The sequence below is a fragment of the Salmo salar genome, chromosome 24 (genome assembly GCF_965601325.2).
Source record: "Salmo salar chromosome 24, fSalSal1, whole genome shotgun sequence".
NCBI classification, from domain to species: domain Eukaryota; kingdom Metazoa; phylum Chordata; class Actinopteri; order Salmoniformes; family Salmonidae; genus Salmo; species Salmo salar.
In genome coordinates this window covers 9,265,406-9,286,077 of record NC_138314.1, presented here as the reverse complement: position 1 = coordinate 9,286,077, position 20,672 = coordinate 9,265,406, and the positions used below count along the sequence as shown (strand labels likewise).

At 44.0% G+C, this 20,672-nt stretch overlaps 1 protein-coding gene across 1 annotated transcript in view; it reads right to left on the bottom strand.

Moving 5' to 3' along the window:
• The window catches only part of LOC106585158 (zinc finger SWIM domain-containing protein 6), a 47,711-nt gene extending 30,400 nt beyond the window's left edge, over positions 1-17,311 (bottom strand). Inside the window, exon 1 of the mRNA XM_014171058.3 lies at positions 16,625-17,311. Within this exon, the coding sequence (XP_014026533.1) occupies positions 16,625-17,051 (427 nt within the window). The 5' untranslated portion in view covers positions 17,052-17,311. The remainder of the gene's footprint in view (positions 1-16,624) is intronic.
• Positions 17,312-20,672: the final 3,361 nt, after the last annotated feature.

Below are 20,672 nucleotides of genomic sequence, written 5' to 3'. Positions count from 1 at the left end.
GCAATAATTGAATAATATAGATTTCTAAATTTATTTTGCAACGCTCGCGCACGTGACGTGCCAAATAAGACAACTGAGACAGTAGCCTATGATTAAAAAAGTCAGCTATTTCATCTAACATATCCAGGGAATGAAGAATTAATATTTTGATGTGCAACCTGTCAAAATAGGATCCAGAATGATCAGATTTCTATTTGGCTCTTTAGAGAATTTGCCGACATCTTTGTGCATACTGGCCTAAAGGCTATACTATTCACCACCTGAGGAAGTGGGAACTTAAAACACTAAGCGAGATTGCTAACTCTAAATGTGATATTGTTGCTCTATAGCAATGTAGGCTAATTGACTAATCGAACAGTAAATATAGAATAATGTCCTATGAACATTTTTCCAGCACTAGGCCTAGGCTACTTGATGTTGACCTATTCGCGCTATGCTCCGCGGGCACATCAAAACTATACTACAGCCTACTCCGGTTGGAAAGTAGGCCATGAACACAATATTAAGAGGTTTGAAATAAAGTATATACTTACAGAGAGGAGAGACGCAGCTTTTTGTATCTAGAACAACAGTAGTTGTTTTGAAAACCTTATTTTTCCCACAATTGCATTTGTGCAACGGTCATGCTTGTGCTTCTCAGAACGCATCTCTCCCTCCTACGTGTGCACAGTGGGGATAGGGAGTGAGAGTGGCTCACTCAAACAGCAGCCAATAGCGAAACAGACAGGGAGATACTTTTATAGCAGGAATCCACAATGCATTAGCTATTACTGTTGACCAAATAATGGTTTTAGAACAATGTGTAGCAAAATCCCCAAAAATGACCTACATATGCAAAATGCTTTGGTAAGAGGAAGGCAATGTGAGATCAGTAATTTTAGGTTTATTGTCCTAGCTCTACTAAATAGTATCATGAATGATATGACTTAAATATGGTTACATTTAATTTGCTCTGTTATATCAAAGCTAAGCAGTGCTGGGCTTGGTTAAAACCCTGGATGGGAGACCAAATGGGTAGCTGTAGATCATACTCTCCAGTAGGAGGCGCTGCCCTGCCTATAGTTTTTTTTTCTGATAGTGGAAAAAACATTGAAGATCTGACTTTGTTTCAAAGTACAAATTCAACATATTTTATATAAAAGGTTTGTCTGCGTTGAACATTGTTTACCATGATGACATAATCTTGTAGATACATTTTCACCTTCAAAACAACAGTTTACGTTGATGTCTCTTTTCAAATCCAATGTATTTTCCACGTAGATTCCATGTCATAATACGTTGAAACAACGTTGATTCAACAAGTTTGTGCCCAGTGGGGAGTGGGTTTGGATGAAACTAACTATCCATCAGCAACGCCAAACCAAACCATCCCAAATGAGCTCAGTCAGAGGTTTAGACTAAACAGCCCAGAGAGGGTTTGTGTTGTTTCAGAACTGTATAGTACACAAATATGGAGCTAGGACCAGAACTAACTGGAGATGAGCCAAAACAAAAAAGCCTCTGTAGGGGTCTCCATAGGGTAGGGCTAGGGCAGGAACATGGGCTGGGAGCCAGACAAAGGGAGGCTGTAGCTGAGGCAGGGCCAGGGCTAGAGATAGCAGCCAGCCAGAGAGAAAGAGCCAGGGCTGGGGCAGAGCAAAGGCTGTGGTGAGGTGGTGTGTGTGTTCATACGAGTGTGCATGTATATGCGCATGTGTACGTGCAGGGTGTGTGCATGTGTCTGTGGAAGCTAGTGTGTGGTTGAAGGCCAGGGCTAAAAGTGGGGGCCAGAGAGAGCCAGCACTAGATCCAGAGCTCAGCTGGGGCAGGACCAGAGCTGGGGCTGGAGCCAGGGGCCAGGGGAGGAGGCTGAGGCTGAACCAGGGCCACAAGCTCCAGATTTAGTCAGCTGTTCTCCTGGCCGCTGCTGGAGGGAGAGGCGGGATGGAGAGAGAAAGGAGAGGGAACAGAGAAGATGGAGAGAAGGGATAGGGCAGAGAGAAGAAATGGAGGTTTGGAAGCAGGATAGTGGAAAACCCATTAGAAGCCTGTGAGAGAGAGAGAAAACACAGCACTCAGCACAGACAGACAGAGGGTGGGAACCTCTTAAGGCTCGGGGGGGGGAGTGTTCGGAAGAATGACGTGCCCAAAGTAAACTGCCCGTTACTCAGGCCCAGAAGCTAGGATATGCATATAATTGGTAGCATTGGATAGAAAACACTCAAGTTTCTAAAACTGTTAAAATAATGCATGTGAGTATCACAGAACTGATATGGCAGGCGAAAACCCGAGGAAAATCCATCTTGAAATTGTTTTTTTTAGGTCACAGGCCATTTCAATGATAGCCTATGGGAAAAACAAATAGATAGGACCCAGATTGAAGTTCCTATGGCTTCCACTAGATGTCAACAGTCTTTAGAAAGGGTTTCAGGCTTGTTTTTTGAAAAATGAACAAGTAGTTGTAGTTTTTCCAAGGTGTCCCTCATTAGAAAGGTAGTCTTGTTGCGCGCGTGAATGATTTATTTATCTTCCCTATTGAACATACTATTCTCAGTCTTACATTTTATCATTTATTTAGATATTAGAGTACCTGAGGATTAATTAGAAACATTGTTTGACTTGTTTAGATGAGCTTTACCGATAACTTTTTGGATTCGTTTGTATGCATATTGAACGGGTGGATTAATGAAATCAACGGCGCCAACTAAACAGACTTTTCTGGATATAAAGAGGGACTTCATCGAACAAAATGACCATTCATTGTGTAGCTGGGACCCTTGGGATTGCAAACAGAGGAAGATCTTCAAAAGGTAAGTGATTTATTTTATCGCTATTTGGGATTTTGTGACGCCTGTGCTGGTTTGAAAAAGTATTTTGATGTGGTGCGCTGTCCTTTCGCCGTAAAGCCTTTTTGAAATCTGACAACGCGGTTGGATTAACTTCTTATGGCTTGGGGGGCGCTATTTTCACGTCCGGATGAAAAGTGTGCCCAAAGTAAACTGCCTGCTACTCAGGCCCAGAAGCTAGGATATGCATATAATTGGTAGATTTGGATAGAAAACACTCTAAAGAATGATGTCTGTGAGTATATGTTCAGAACGAGGGTCGAGTGAAGTGTACTGTTTGATAGAGGCGCGTGACTGGAAAAGCACGCTCCACTTTGTTTTCCTCCGGTATTGAACGCAGTTTATCCCGTCTTAAATTTAACGATTATTTACGTTTAAAAAAATACCTAAAAAGTTGTATTAGGAAAGCTGTTTGAAATGTTTCGACAAAGATTACAGGTAACTTATGAGATATTTTGTAGTCATATTGCGCGAGTTGGAACCGGTGTTTTTCTGGATCAAACGCACCAAATAAATGGACATTTTGGATACATAAACGACGGAAATAAATCGAACAAAAGGATAATTTGTGATGTTTATGGGACATATTGGAGTGCCAACAGAAGAAGCTCGTCAAAGGCATGAATTATATTATTTCTGAGTTTTGTGTCGCGCCTGGCGGGATGAAATATGATTGTCTGTGTTTGTTTGATGGGGTGCTGTCCTCAGATAATAGCATGGTTTGCTTTTGCCGTAAAGCCTTTTTGAAATCTGACACGGTGGCTAGATTAACAAGAAGTTCAGCTTTAATTTGGTGTATTGCACTTGTGAATGTATGAAAGTTAAATATTTTATTTTTAAATATTTGGCGCAATTTCACCGGATGTTGTCAAATCGATCCTGTTAACGGGATTTGAGCCATAAGAAGTTTAAACTTTTAAACGATGTAAGACACTTGTATTTTCATGAATGTTTAATATTACGATTTTTGTATTTCACGCTCTGCAATTTCATCGGATGTTGTCGTAGTGGAACGCTAGCGGGACACCGATCCCAAAGAGGTTTTAAGACTCACTGGGTTTGCAACAGCTCTTCCCTTCCTCTTTCACCACTCCTACCTCCCTACGTCTCTCCATCCATCCATCCCTCCCTCCCTCCCTCCCTTCTGTATTCACTCCCTCCCAGTTGTGGCTCTGCAAAAGTCAAGCTATTCATCACCCATGGCCTGTTGTCATGACCCTAAACACAAGCTCTAATACTCACACAGCGCTGAAAACCCATCCCTGCTGAAGACCAATGTGAAGGGACGGAATGAGTGTTTTGAGAGGAACAGAGAGGGGGACTTTGGTCTGTAATGTCTTTTTCGTTATGTGTCGGACACCAGTAAGACTAGCTGTCGCCTCTCCTCTGCGGGTTAATGGCAGAGGGATACAATGTGGAATATAGATCAGTGGGAGATGGATGGAGGACCAGGGGCTCCGGTCGGTCCCGCAGGTCCCAGACCAGAGATTAACTAAATATTAGCTGACACAAACACAGGGGAGAGACACAGCTGCTGCTGCTGCCTGCCTGCCTCCAGGACAATGGAGACTGCTTTTATCCTCTATAGGTCACTGAAGAGTCTCTCTCTCTCTATCCATCCATCCAACCCTCCCTTCTCTTCTCCATCCATGCTGTATTCTCTCCCTCCCTCCCTACCAGTTGTGACTCTGCAACAGTCAAGCTATTCATCACCCATGGCCTGTAGTCATGACCCAAAACACACGCCCCAATACTCACACAGTGCTGAAAACCCAGACCCATGTGACAGGACAGAATGAGAGTTTGAGAGGAACAGTGAGTGGGATTGGGGGGGGCACAAGAAGCGAGACAGAGAGACGGAGGGAGAAAGAATCCCCATACTTTAACGATGACAGCTTCCCTATCATAGACAGGGAGATCAACCACTTGCAGGCTCAGGGACATGCACTAGTCTGTGGCTACCTAAACACCAGAACTGGATAAGAACTTGACACTCTCAGCACAAAGGGGGACAAACACCTACCTAGAGGTGACAGCATTCCCTCCCCAATATGCCCCCTACAACAAAACAAAAAAAATGTACAGCTCATCCCTTGGCAGTAGCGGTGCAGATTACTTTATCACTGACCTCAACCCAGAGGTACTCAGAGCGTTCACAGTCAGCCCACTGACACCCCTATCAGATAACAGCAAAATTACAGTCTACTTGTCAACTTGTATGGAAAATTACTGAGGAGGATAGTTAACGATATTGCCACTCCTATTTGCCATCTCATCAATCTAAGCCTACATGAAAGTGTGCGCCCTCAGACCTGGAAGGTAGCAAACATCATTCCGCTACCCAAGAATAGCAAAGCACCCTTTACTGGCTCAAATAGCTCAGGATGTTACCAACCCTTAGTAAACGTTTGGAGAATTTTTTTTGACTAGATACAATGCTATTTCACAGTAAACAAATTAAAACAACAGATTTTCAGCACGCTTATAGGAAAGGGCATTCAACATGTACGGCACTTACACAAATGACTGACGATTAGCTGAGAGGAATTGATTTTAAAAAAGAATGTGGGAGCTGTTTTGTTAGACTTCAGTGCAGCTTTTGACATTATCGATCATAATCTGCTGCTGGACAAACTTGTATAATGGCTTTACATCCCCTGCTACATTGTGGATCGAGAGTTACCTGTAACAGAACAGGGTGTTCTTTAATTAACAACATAATCCTGGTAGTGTCAGGCATTCCCCAAGGCAACTATCCAGGCCCATTACTTAAAAAAAACTTTACTAATGACCTGGCTCTGAGTAAAACTTGTGTATGTATGCTAATGACTCAACACGTCTGGAAAGTAGTCCAGGTGCTACCACAGCAAGTGAAATCACTGCAACACTTAACGAGCTGATGTCAGCTTTAGAATGGGTGGGAAGAAATAAGTTAGAAATATTTAGGACTAAAACTAAAAGCATTGTATTTGGGACAAATCATTCATTAACCTCTAAATCTTGCAATGAAACATTTGGAAGTTGATCAAGTTGAGGAGACTAAACTGCTTGGAATAACTCTGGATTGCAAACTCTAATGGTCCAAATATATTGATGCAACAGTAGCTAAGATGGGGAGATGTCTGTCGATAATAATGCGCACCTCTGCCTTCTTAAAAACGCTATCAACAAGGCACTTCCTACAGGCCCTAGTTGACGCACCTGGACCACTTTCCAGTCGTGTGGTCACCGGTGCCACAAAGAAGGACTTACGAAAATTACAATTGGCCCAGAAAAAGGCAGCATTGTTGGTCCTTAAATGTACACGGAGAGCTAACATTAATAATATGCATGTCAATCTCTCCTGGCTCAAAGTAGTGGAGAGATCGACTTCATCACTACTTGTATTTGTGCGAAGTATTGACATTTTCAATGCATAGAGCTGTCTGGCGGGAACTGGAACACACTGTCGTACACATAGATCCAGAGCATCCCAAACATGCTCAATGGGTGACATCTGGTGAGTATGCAGGCCATGAAAGAACTGGGATGTTGTCAGCTTCCAGGAATAGTGTACATATCTTTGAAAAATGGGGCTGTGTATTATCATGCTGAAACTGAATGGCACGACAATGGGTCTCAGGATCTCATCAAGGTATCTCTGTGCATTCAAATTGCCGTCAATAAAATGCAATTGCGTTCCGTTGTCTGTAGCTTATGCCTGCCCATACCATAACCCCGCCGCCACCATGGGGCACTCTGTTCACAACGTTGACATCAGTAAACCGCCCGCCCACACAACGCCATACACGCTGTCTGCCATCTGCCCAGTATAGTTGAAACCAGGATTCATCTGTGAAAAGCACACTTCTCCAGCATGCCAGCTAACATCAAAGGCGAGAATTTGTCCACTGAAGACGGTTAGACGGAAGCTGAACTGCGGTCAAGTCAAGACCCTGGTGGACACGCAGATGAGTTGCCCGGAGACGGTTTCTGACATTTAGTGCAGAAATTCTTTGGTTGTGCAAACCCACAGTCATGGACTGGCGTGGTTACACGTGGTCTGCAGTTGTGAGGCCGGTTGGACGTAGTGTCAAATTCTCTAAAACAACGTTGGAGGCAGCTTATGGCAGAGAAATTAACATTCAATTCTCTGGCAACAGCTCTGGTGGACATTCCTGCAATCAGCATGCCAATTGCACGCTCCCTTAAAACTTGAGACATCTGTGGCATTGTGTTGAGTGACCAAACTGCACATTTTAGAGTGGCCTTTTATTGTCCCCTGCACAAGGTGCACCTGTGTAATGATCATGCTGTTTAATCAGCTTCTTGATATGCCACATCTGTAAGGGGGATGGATTACCTTGGCAAAGGAGAAATGCTCACTAACAGGGATGTAAAGAAATTTGTGAACAACATTTGAGACATAAGCTTTTTATGCATATGAAAAACTCCAGGGATCTTTTATTTCAGTTCATGAAACATGGGACATGTTGAGTTTATATTTTTGTAAATTATATTTGCACATTGCTACAATAGCCATAACATTTGAAATGTCTCCATTCTATTGAAACTGAGTATGTTTACTGTTAATTTCTGATTGCCTCAGGAAAAGTGAAATAAACAATGTAAACATGTTTCCCATGCCAATAAAGCCCTGTGAATTGAGAGAGAAAGAAAGAGACGCACACACACACACACCCACCACCCCACCCGTCCAAATAATACACACAGAGACATGTGAACTGCATAGTACACACACACACACACACACACACACACACACACACACACACACACACACACACACACACACACACACACACACACACACACACACACACACACACACACACACACACACACACACACACACACACACACACACACACACACACACACACACACACACACACACACACACACACACGGGGGCACCCTGGGAAAACCAGGCTGCTAATCACATTCTCTCCTTCCCTTCCCGGCGGATGGAGGGAGGGAAAAAAGGAATACATCTTTATTAGGAGACTTGTCCCTGCTCTATCGATCCGACCGCTCCCCTCTCTCTCCCCCACTCTCTCTTTGCTTTATTTTGTTTTTATAGGTGTGTCTGCCATCCAGTCCAATAGACTGACTATGTCAGAGAGTGGGCCATTACCCATCTCTCCCTGGAATACCCATGTCTCCAAGGGCTCTGCTGAGGCTGCAAGGAGGGCCTGAGCATAGAAATATAATGACTTTCTGACCATTCTATTTCTATGAGCCTCAGTGGATTGGGCTGGGAGGGCCTGAGTGGGTTGGGCTGCCCGGGGGAACAGGCAGGACAGAATGGGCCACATCAGATAGACACAGGCACAAATCTAGAACACTGCATGAATTCTGCTAAGCCAGCATTCCAAATGGTAGCGTACACCAAATATGGCCACTGGTGTCCGCACTCCCCACCGCTGAATGTTGCTTCGGATAGGAATGGTGTGGTTCAGAGAGCATAGAGCCTCAGGTCATGTCTGGCTCATGGTACTAGAGCAGGGAGTAGAGTTTCCTGTGGGAGCCTTACGGACACAGGAAGTAGTATAGAAACACTGTGGGCCTATCTAGATGGACGAGTGTAAATAAGATATGAGCTTCTATTACCATGCTTAAAAAAAATGTCCTCCAGTGTTTTTTTACTTTTCCTATTGAGTATAAATACAATAAAGCACACACACTAAAGGGTGTGGGTTTTTTGACCACTGCAAACTTCAAGGAGTAGGGCACTCAAGAAGTTGGTCTGAAGGCCACTTTGTTATGTCATTGCTCTGCTACTTGATTGAGAAACAATAGAGGCGCACTAGAGAACAAAAGAGGAAAGGCCACCACCTCACTTGTGTCATGTCATGAGGATACCTGGACAACCTATTGTGAGGTACCTTTTGTTAAGTAAATCAGGTGTTCAATTAGTTGAAAATGAGACGAATTTAAAGGCCCAGTGCAGTAAAAAAAAAACGTATATATATATTTCCACATTGGAAAAAATACTGTGAAATTATGATAATGCATTTTTAATTTAAGAGCCGTTTTAAAAATAATGCTTGAAATTTTAGCCTGTTCTGGTGGAATGGAGTTTTGGCCTGCCTGGTGACATCACCAGGTGGTAAAATAGTTTGACTAATAAGAAAGAGAGTTCCAAACCTCTCTGCCAGTAACAGCTAGTTTTCAGTTTTCCCCTCCCCACTCAGACCACTCCCAGACAGTCCTAGCAAAATTCTAGCTTGAGAAATTGGTCTTTGCTAAGAAGCTATTTCTGTTAATTTTAATTGAAAACAATCACAGTTAGGTACTTAATGGTTACCCAGGAATGATTTGATATTGAGATAAAAACAGCTGCATTGGACCTTAAAAATGTAGAAGGATATGATAGTAGGGGAGAGCGTGAGAACAGACAAAGAGAGAGAGATGGGAGAGTGAAAGAGAATCTAAGATGGAAAGAAACTTGAGGGCCAAACTAAATTCCATTGGTCCTTTAAAACAGCTCTCATCCCCCTCATGCCTGAAGAGCCATTCACTTCCACTTCCACATAGCAGTGCATGCATACCTGACATACCACCCAACTCAACTACAGCAGTAGCCTCTGAATAGCCACAGGCTCCTCACACAGACACAAATACTGTCTCAAATGGCACTCTATTCCCATATAGTACACTACTTTTGACCAGAGTCTTATTGGAATAGGGTGCCATTTTGGGACATACACAAAGGCTCCAGGTACAAGTTGAGCTTAACCTCTAAAAGCAGTTGTTACTAAGATAACATATGGAATTGTTTTAAGGATGGTCATACCATGGATCATTTAGCCATTTGATTTGGAATTTTAGGACCTCGTTAGGTATAAAAAAAATATATAAAATAATTAGATCAAATATTTAATTTGGGCTTTACTTCTTTAGCTCATAGAAAACGCACTGAATAACATAGTCATAAATTGGTTAAAAAAATAATATAACTAAAATCACAAGAAATAAGGTTTTGAAGTGTCTTTTTTTTCCTTTTTGGACACACATTTAACCCCTTCTTTTTGTTAGCATAAAACTACCTCCATACTTCCATTATTTTGTATTGTTTACCTTCAGATGAGTCCCGTGACACTTGTGGGGTCATAGAGCAAAACGGAGTGGTCATAATAGTTATGTAGACCAAACTGTTCGGACGAAAAATACATTTTTGTGAGAAGACCGATTTTTCGGGACGATCTGACAAACACCGCTGTAGCCCGGGCCACCTTCCACCGCAGATGCGGAAGGCCGATATAGGCAGGTGCGGTGGATTGAAGCTCAGCCCATACAAAAAAAAAAAAAATCTTGCTGAAACTGATGGATTTTGATGCCGATTATGTTCCTTAGACTTGACGCACGGGCGCGTCAATAGACTTAATTAACCACCCATACGGGATCAAATTCAGATATTCATCATCGTAATACCAAGTTTAAGCATACAGCAGTTATATCACATATGCTACTGCGATATACAGTAGACCTGCCTACATACTCAGTGGTGTCATATAGACTTGTGCTTTTTTTAACTCAGTGTTATATTGTGCTTTGTGTTACTCTTGGGGCGTTTGTGTGTCCTCAGCCAGATACCTGTACAGGGTTTTCCTACACCATTTAAAAAAAACACGTCTTCTGATGCGTGTAATGTGTATCTGGAAAATGACGATCATGCACTCTCTCTCTCTCTCTCTCCAATCAGCCTGAGTGACAGGCAGCGTTGACATCTCTCCAACGAGAACAGTTAGAAACAGCGTCCTCTATATCCACGTACAAGCTCTTTCTGCTAGTTAAGTTGTGTTTATCGGAAAACAATCACGCGACTCTCTGACTATTCTGAACCTCGTTGTCACTGAGGAGGGCGGAGCCGTTGAGTGAACACCTTCACCCGACGTGTGAGTGCGTGCGTTGCCTCATAGCCAGGTAAACCCCCATCCTCGTCTGGTATTGCTTATTGTGTAGGCACCAGAGAATTATTATTTTTTTATATAAAAATTGCCTGGCGCCCCAAGGCTATGAGACAAGTGTGTGTATGAGAGAATGGAAACAAGATAGGGTGAGAATGCTGATTGACGGGAATGCCATCCACCCTCTTATCATTACAGTGCCTAAACTATATCCAAGTTGACACACACACAAATGACTAGAGTAGGCTATACTGTATCTCCAATTTATCTTTAGAAACTCATTTCAGATTAGAATTTCCCTATCCAAAGACAACAGTAACCGTTGAGCCGTAAACAACACAAACCAGTCTTGGTTCAGTTAGGGACAGGAAGCAACAGTCAAACCGCCCACCCCCCCCCCCCCCCCCCCCCCCCCCCCCCCCCCCCCCCCCCCCAAAGGTGACTGGTCGCTCACCATGTTTGTTTTGGGCAGATAGAGATGTTTGTTCTCAAATCAGTAACGACAGCAGGTAGGCTAAGCATCCACCTCTCTGCTCCAGGCTTAAAATGACTGAGGACCTGGACAGGGACACGTACACACAAACCGGGATCCAGGTGCTATGGGGGCAGGGGAGCCTGTTCATCAGGTGCTGTGGCGGAGCTGAAAATACAGAGAACTCTTTCAGACACACACATGCACGCACCTTTCAGATTTTGCCTTTGGGCCGATTCAAAGCTCGTTAGCGACTGAAGGTGTGAAGGAACAAACAGCTGTTGACCACACACACACACACACACACACACACACACACACACACACACACACACACACACACACACACACACACACACACACACACACACACACACACACACCACAGAGAAGCACTGTTCTATGGTCGTAATGATAACGTGTGTAGCATGGTTAGTACACACACGGTATACAGGCGCACACACAGGATCACTTTCCTCCCACAGTCAGCGGTGGCTTGGAGAGATTAATGCTTATTTCTGCAGCAGCCCATTGGTGCAAAGAGGAATTAATTATGAAGAAAAAGAGAATAGAGGAGAGGGGGGGAAAATACTGTTTTTCCACCAAACACTCCTTACCCTTGGATGGAGCTACTGTTCCCTTTGGAAAGTCAGCTGTTTACACTACCCCAGGGCCCAGCCATGTTTCCATGACGATAAGATCCCAGGGTCAGTCACATGGCAAGGGGGAAAAGAGAGCCTCAGGGCTCAATTCAATAACAACAAGCTAACCTGGTTACTGGGTTAAGGTAAAAATAACACCAGAGTAGGCCTTAAGTCTGAAAGACTTTGTGCTTGAGTTTCTTTTCTCTTTCACACAGTAAAATAAATGAGAGAAGCAATGTCTAGAAGCCTTCTGAGTGTGCTTTAAGAGTTGGAAAAGGAGATAACTGTAAACTACCCCTCGGCCATGTCGCTATTGTTTTTTATCTGTGTGCTCAGATAACTAACCTGGTAAAATAAAGGAGCAAACTATAAGTAAATAAAGGCTCCTCTAACCCCCCCCCCCAAAAAATTTTTTTTATACATAAATACAAATATAAATTAAAAAAAAGGCTTCTCTATAACTGGAAAGTAGAGGCCTAGAGCTTTCTGGTTGCTTAATGTGCAAATGGAGCCACAGAGAGACTCAAAGACAACATGCTCATGCAAGATTTAAGTTCCCGATATTAAATTCTGCACTTCTGTGAACAAAATGCTTAAAATGTCAAAGCAGGCCCCTGAAAAGGCCCCGGATAGCCCTGGTAAATTCTTTAAGTGGCTTTTGCTGAAGCACTGAAGCAGAGAAAATCTAATAAAATGTTATGTCACATGCTTTGTAAACAACAGGTGTACATGTGTGTTGTGCATTTGTTCAATACACACATGCTCAATGACACCGTCTCTAAGTCATAGACATTTAAACTATCTTACAAACACGTACACCAACTCGTCCTCAAGTGCAAGCGAGTATGCGCACACACACACACACACACACACACACACACACACACACCACACACACACACACACACACACACACACACACACACACACACACACACACACACACACACACACACACACACACACACACACACACACACACACCCCTTTCCCCTTGGTGAGGTCTGTTGTTTTATCCCCTGCTAAGGAGGCTAGTCCTCTCCCTCATTTACCCCTCTTTCTCTCTGGAGCCATTTACCCCAAGGTGATTCAAAAGAGTTAGTGCAAAGGGGGGGGGGGGGGGGGGGGGGTCCAGACTTGCCACGTGGTAGCAGAGAAAACAGTCTATGACTTGGGTGGCTGGAGTCTTTGACAATCTTTAGGGGCTTCCTCTGACACCGCCTGGTATAGAGGTCCTGGATGGCAGGGAGCTCGGCCCCAGTGATGTACTGGGCCGTACGAAGCCCCTTTGCGGTCAGATGCCAAGCAGTTGCCGTACCAAGCGGTGATGCAGCCAGTCAAGATTCTCTCAATGGTGCAGCTGTAGAGCTTTTTGAGGGCCCAAGTCAAATCTTTTCAGTCTCCTGGAGGGGGAGAGGCGTTTCGTGCCTTCTTCAAAACTGTGTTTGAACTATGATAGGTCGTTAGCGATGTGGACACCAAGGAACTTGAAGCTCTTGACCCGCTTCACTACAGCCCTGTCGATATGGATGGGGGCGTGCTCGGCCCTCCGTTTCCTCTACGCCGCGATCAGCTCCTTTGTCTTTCAGACGTTGAGGAAAAGGTTGTCGTCTTGGCATCACACTGACCTCTTCCCTGTAGGCAGTCTCATCGTTGTCGGTGAACAGGCCTACCACCGTAATGTTGTCAGCAAACTTAATGGTGTTGGAGTCGTGCGCGGCCACACAGTCGTGGGTGAACAGGGAGTACAGGAGGGGACTAAGCACACACCCCTGTGGGGCCCGTTTTGAGGATGTGTTGTTGCCTACCCTCACCACCTGGGGGCGATATGAGCGATGTGAAGGCCTAAAAGATAGGATGAAATACGTAATGATGACAGTACTGCTTGCCCACTCATCATTGGCATATAAGTGCTTAAGACATGGTTTACTAGGACACACACACACACAGAGAGAGAAATCATGGAGTAAACAGCTTGATGCCAAGATAATTGCAACATGATAACAATCATCTCCATAGCTCATAATGGGTACCCTGTTATAAAGCAGTACAAAACACATTTTTCTGGCTAACATGCCAGCAGGTAATGGAAGAGGGGCCAGTGCATAGCCTTAATCAAGACTCACCAGGGCGTAAAGAGGTTAACCCGTTTCTCTCTCACACACACACACACCACACACACACACACACACAAAATCATAAGCGGACCAAGGAAGGATGACATTGACACTCATGCAGGCGTGATATTTCCCTCAGCGATATTTCAGGCAGAGCAAAATATGACCTGGATGAGAGTAACGGAAAAGGACGGTGAGGGTAGGAGAGCAGCGTCCCTACATGCTTTTGTCATGCTATGTTGGCCATCCCTAAACTGCATTCTCAGTCCACACAAGGTGCCATGTGTGGTTCCCTATGGCACTGATCAGAATGAGCACATTGTCTGGAATTCAGTTCAATTGTTCAAATGAATTCAATGTGCTCGTTTGGCATTGTCAAGCATGTAGGTATTGACCAAGCAGACCACACAGTGACTGGTAAGAAGCCCACATCACAATGATAGAATACACCACTACCCTAGAATCCTGGGGCTGTTGAGAAACTAGTATCCTTAATAATTATTTTTATGTTTGGATTTTCTTGGGAAACAGAATTAGCAAAGAGCAATAGCCCTAACTAGGCGATGTTCTAGCCTGTACATTGTCATTAGGCTAATTACATAAGTTATTCCTGAAAGAAATGACCTTGGAATAATGTGCATGTATGTAATGTTGCAGAATATTCCTCTGGAGCATCAGTGTTCCCAGTGTGGGGAATGTCAGGGAGAGCGTTTCATTATACTACATACTGGATCTACTGTTTATCCTTCCCCGCCTCTCTCACTCTCCATCTTTTTCCACAATCTCTCCTACCCCCTCCTCCTTCTACAGCACCCCCCTCTGTTTCCTCAAACCCAGCATCGATGTACGGGGGGGGTATAAAATAATGTGTGATTAATGTCTTTGAGAAACAGATAAATAATCACAGGAGACCAGGGGGCTGCTAGTTGGCCTTAGGGTAGTAAATATGGAGAGTTTTATAGCTGTTCACCAGGGAGAGACGGAGAGGGGGAGGAGAGAGGGGGGAGGAGAGAGGGGGAGAAGTACAGATGCAGATTCATTCAAGTATATTAGCTTTTCCCTACACACACACACACACACACAATAACCTCTGCCTTCTCGCTCTCTGTTCCTGTACTGTCTTTCATCCTCATCACCCAACAGTACACACACACACACACTTAAGGACAAATTCCCCTGTGTTTGATGTGTCCCTACATGCTGTGGTTTGTGATGCGGTTGACAGCCCGCTCCACCCCATGTCACCCTGCTTTTAAGCCGTTCCTCCAGTGACAGCCTGTCCCCTGGAGAAGATGGCATCATTTATTTATCATATTCTTTCCTTGGCTTTATTTTCACAGCAAAAAAAAAATCTGGGGTGAAAATGTCAATCAGCACAACAGGCACTCCTGCTGTGGGCTCACCGGTCATCCTCCCTCTTCCTGTTAGCATGCAGAATGAGACAGACAACACACACTCCCCCTCTTTCTATTCCTCTCACACAAACACACTCCCTTTTTTCATTCTACTTTCCCTCTCTCTCTCTCACACACACACACACACACACACACACACACACACACACACACACACACACACACACCTCACCAAATCCGAGCTAACACTCATTTGCAAGAACTGACAATCTATGTCTCCCAGAGAAGCCAAACAGCAGAACATAAACAAGCCCTAATGCTGAGGAATCTGGTAAACAGATAGGAGCTGGTGGAGTGATACTATTGTGAGCAGCCCCAAAGAGCAACACAGATCCTTCTGAAGGGAAAGAACAAGGGGAGGAGGCTGAGGAAAGATCATGCATAAAATCATGTTTGCAGATTGCATTATAAATTCACATGAACTGGGGAGGGTAATGGGATTAAAATGCTGAAGTGTTTCCAAGGGCGGGGAGGCAAAGAGTGACAGCTGAGTTTATTGCACTGACGAATGCAGGGAAATATTATGGCTCTGGCAAAGGGAAGCAGTTGAGCCAATAGCAGTCTAAATGCCTGTATTTATTTATATTTGGATAACCCACAAATAATGCATTATTGAACAGGACGCATGATTGTGCGTTGTTGGCATACATTAGCGCATACCATCTCATAGCCTTTCTCGCGTTTGATTTAAAAAAAATCTCACGAATGCTGAAAACGTAGCAGAGCAAAAGCTTACATGGTGTTTAGCAAACAAAATAGAAGCGCTGTGGCTTTAAATCCCCGTCCCTCCCAACCTTTCTAAATATCTTCTATTTAGCCAGTGGTGAAAAGGGGGGCTTTTGTCTGGTTACCCATTGGAGGGGGACAGAAAGCTGAAAAGACACAAACGATCACGAAAATAGGAACAAAGTGCTAAGCTTTCAATTGGGAATGGCTCAGAGCAATTTTATATGCGCACTGGGCAAAAACAAGGGGGTAGGGTAACTGGGTTGTTTTCTGTAGGTTACCCTACCCCCTTACTGGAAAATATAGAATCGCATGGGATGAGTGTGGGTAGAAAATGGCAAATGACTTAGTCTGTGATAATTTAAATAACCATCTGCTATTCAAGCACATATTTAGCCTTTTGACTAACATGGTTCCCTTGAAATTCCAAGCAATGTGGGTTAGGTTGGAACTGTGTTAGCTACTCCCCGACCAGCATCATATTTCCCAGTAGCCTAGCGAAAGCTACTCACCGACTTGCAGTACGTTGTCCACCCAACCGCCCTCCAGCAGAGTGACACCCCGTAGGAAAGGCAGCTGGGTCTCGTCATTGTTTTCCCCGCTAGTTCCACTCTCATCTCCCCCTGCGTTGAACGAAGAATACATGCAGATCTCCTTTTCGCTCCTCGGAAACGACCAGTACACGATCCTTCTCTGGACGGGTTCTGGAATCCGTTCGAACCGTTCTTCCACCCTTTGGAATGGCCACTTCTCTGCCACTCTCCGCGCCGCGATGTCGAGCAGCGATTCGGGGTTGTGTGTTTTTCCCAATCCCCCTGGAGCGGACCCCGGACCGCCACAAAGTACTCCTCCAGCCCGCTGCCCCTGCCTGCATGCCGGGTTGTAGCCGGGCCGGCAGCAGAGCCGCTTGGCCGGGGGCTGCTGGACTCGCTCCGCCATGATCGCACCGCTGTAACTTGTAGCGCAGTTCCTCTCGGATCATATAAACGGGATAAGGAAGAGAAAAGGACGCTCTCCAGCCGATTGTTTTCCGTACATGGAGAGACGACCCTTATTTGGAATAGTAGGCGGTGTCTTCGGGTTCAGTGAAGTCCTTTGTGTTGTCAAATTAACAGAGATGGGTGTGATCCTGGACAGATTCCAGCGCACGAGTGGCGCTAAAAAAGGAACTGAAGGCGGAATTCCCGAACGTCGGCAAATCCTTTGTAAAGCCATTCCCGAGCGAGAGGGCGGGGCCTTTGCAGCCGAAGAGACTTTGAAGTTTGTTTGAGTTTAAAGGCGGGGTCTAATCCATGTGTGGTCTTATAGTTCCCCATTGGGGTAAAAGAAGCAAGAGTTGATGTAAAACCGAATTTTAAACTGGGTCTGAATTGAAGACTTCAACCAACCGCAGGCTCTCTCGTCTCAATAACATCACGAGTGACTGGGTTGTTTTCTAAATTCAGAGGGCTCTCAACCATAGGCGAGGGGAGAGGGCTTGAGAGGAACCTGAGGATATGGATGAGTCAATTCTCTAGTCATTTTATAAATACAGGTCTTATTCTATACAGGTCCTCTCTCTTGCTCCTTGCTTTCTACCTCATCAAGCTTACACACACACACACACACACACACACAGTCCACTTGCATGCTCAACAAAGTGCCTTAAATTCAACACTTTTTATGAATTCCCATGTTTATTAAAGGGTTTGAATACGATCCTCGCTATATGAGCCAAGTTACAGTTCCCACCAAGTGGGTTAACCCTATTGGTGCGATGTGAACAGGGTTCTCTTCTCTGCTCCACCGTTCACTACATTGGTGTCAGAAGTGGGATGTGGCCACCGGACATGTAAGGGGGCTGAGTAGTCAAAGCACCGGGATGTGCTTTCCCGTTTGGAGGGGGGCAATGTAGCGATCCTCACTATATTCATTTAACTAGGCAAGTCAGTTAGGAACAAATTCTTATTTACAATGAGGGCCTACCCCAGCCAAACCATAACACGGGCCAATTGTGCGCCGCCCTATGGGACTCCCAATCACGGTCGGTTGTGATATCAATCAATCAAATGTATTCATAAAGCCCTTTTTACATCACCCGATGTCACAAAGTGCTATACAGAAACCCAGTCTAAAACCCCAAAGAGCAAGCAATGCAGATGTAGAAGCCCTGATACAGCCTGGAATCGAACCAGGGTCTGTAGTGACGCCTCTAGCACTGAGATGCAGTGCCTCAGACTGCTGCGCCACTCCGGAGCTCCTATATGGGCCATATTCCAATTCCTGTTAATTGAGTTAACCCTATTGGCACGATGTGTAAGGTATTTGCCTTTCACGCCTAAGACCCAAGTTCACTTCCCTGTCCTGCTGTTCTTTACATTACTTTATAACTAGCCTATATGCCTAGACCACGTAGAAACTGTAGGCTAGTTTAGAAATGGAATGATAAATATTTATATTTATCCATAGCTATTAAAAATATTACCTAGACAGACCATTAATCTGTTCCAGCTGGCTGATAGGCATTATTAGGCACTGTTTGGCGTAGCACAGCACATTCTTGACCAACTTTAACTTTTTATTTTTTAAACGTTTTTATTTCACCTTTATTTAACCAGGTAGGCTAGTTGAGAACAAGTTCTCATTTACAACTGCGACCTGGCCAAGATAAAGCAAAGCAGTGTGACACAGACAACAACACAGAGTTACACATGGAGTAAACAATAAACAAGCCAATAACACAATAAACAAGTCAATGACACAGTAGAAAAAAAAGAAAGTCTACATACAGTGTGTGCAAAAGGCATGAGGAGGTAGGCAATAAATAGGCCATAGGAGCGAATAATTACAATTTAGCAGATTAACACTGGAGTGATAAATGAGCATATGATGATGTGCAAGTAGAAATACTGATGTGCAAAAGAGCAGAAAAGTTAATAAAATAAAAACATTATGGGGATGAGGTAGGTAGATTGGGTGGGCAATTTACAGATGGACTATGTACAGCTGCAGCGATCTGTTAGCAGCTCAGGTAGCTGATGTTTAAAGTTGGTGAGGGAAATAAAAGTCTCCAACTTCAGCGATTTTTGCAACTTGTCGATACTTTGTCAATATCCGACTTGGAAGGCAACCAATGTGTTCTAAATGTCCATGTCAAGTTGCAGGGGGTTCATTTTATTTAGAAAAATGCTCCACTATTAAATTAAATAAATAAAAATCTCCATGAAGTAATCCAACAACGTGTTTGCCACCATCTTGTCTATTTCAAATCTTCTCTCATTGATTGAGAGAGTCCACCCCAAAGTGCCCCGTGTCATGATGACACTCATCTGTCTCGATCAATGAGAGTAGATTTGAAAGACAAGATGGCAGCGTACACATTGTTAGATTACTTCATGGAGCAAAAAAACACTTAACAGCAGAGAATTTTCGAGATTCAAACAAACCCCCGTGCAACTAGACCTTGATATTTAGATGACATTGGTTGTCTTCCAAGTTGGGAATTGAGGATGTATCGCCAAGTTAAAGTTGGTTGAAAATTCTCTGTGCTACACCAAAAAATAACTAACTTGTAACGGTTAATGGAGCATCACATCAGCCCGTTACAATCTGCTAGCTTTTTTTAATCCAGTATATTCAGTTCATAGCAGCCATTTCAGCAAAGCTCTATCACAAGCACCAAAATGATGGAATAAACAAAACTGTTTAAATAGGGCATATTCTATAAACCCATTACAAGCCCATTACATCATTTGTAAAGGAAATTAAGTTTAGGTCCAGAAAGGTGCACCTTCCAAGTAGGCAAATAATATTTTGATGTACTGTAGTATACTGTAAGCCTATATGGTCTGTTGAATGCTGTGATTTAAAAAAAAAAACATATTTGCCTTAACAAAAACAGATGGAAAGTCATGGACTCATTCACTGAACAGGAAAGAAAAACCTTGCCCGGTTTAAATGAGCATAAAAAATCCCAACTGCAAGCCTTCTGCTTGGTATGTGCATTTGCCTGTCTGGATGTCCTGCATGTGTTTCAGTCTGACCCCTCTCCTTCCCCTGTGTGCAGGGGCCTTTGAACTTCTCTGAAAGTGATCTGTGCCATATGAATGGAGCAGATGTGACCAAACCCGATTTGGTTTCAATACTTCCTCACAGGAAGTTCAAACAGCCTGCAGCTCCTTTGTCAAGTTATTCTTGTTTTTCTTGTCACTCAGGGTCAGAAAACTGGTTGCTTATTTTGACCATCAAAGGACATTTAACACTGCCTTCTTCAGTTTTAACTCAAATAAACAAACATTGACGCAGATGAAGTAACATAGGCCTACCCTTTGAACATAACAATTGTCAAAACAGCATGGTCCCAAAATGGTTTCCTCCGAAGAAACACACTTGTGACACAGCACAAGACATTCAGATTGAAGCCACCAAGCGCTCACCTGAAAAGGTCTAGGGGTGGTTGTATACATGTCTACCTGTTCACAATTGATTAGGGGTGGCAGGGTAGCCTAGTGGTTAGAGCGTTGGACTAATAACTGAAAGGTTGCAAGTTCAAACCAACGAGCTGACAAGGTACAAATCTGC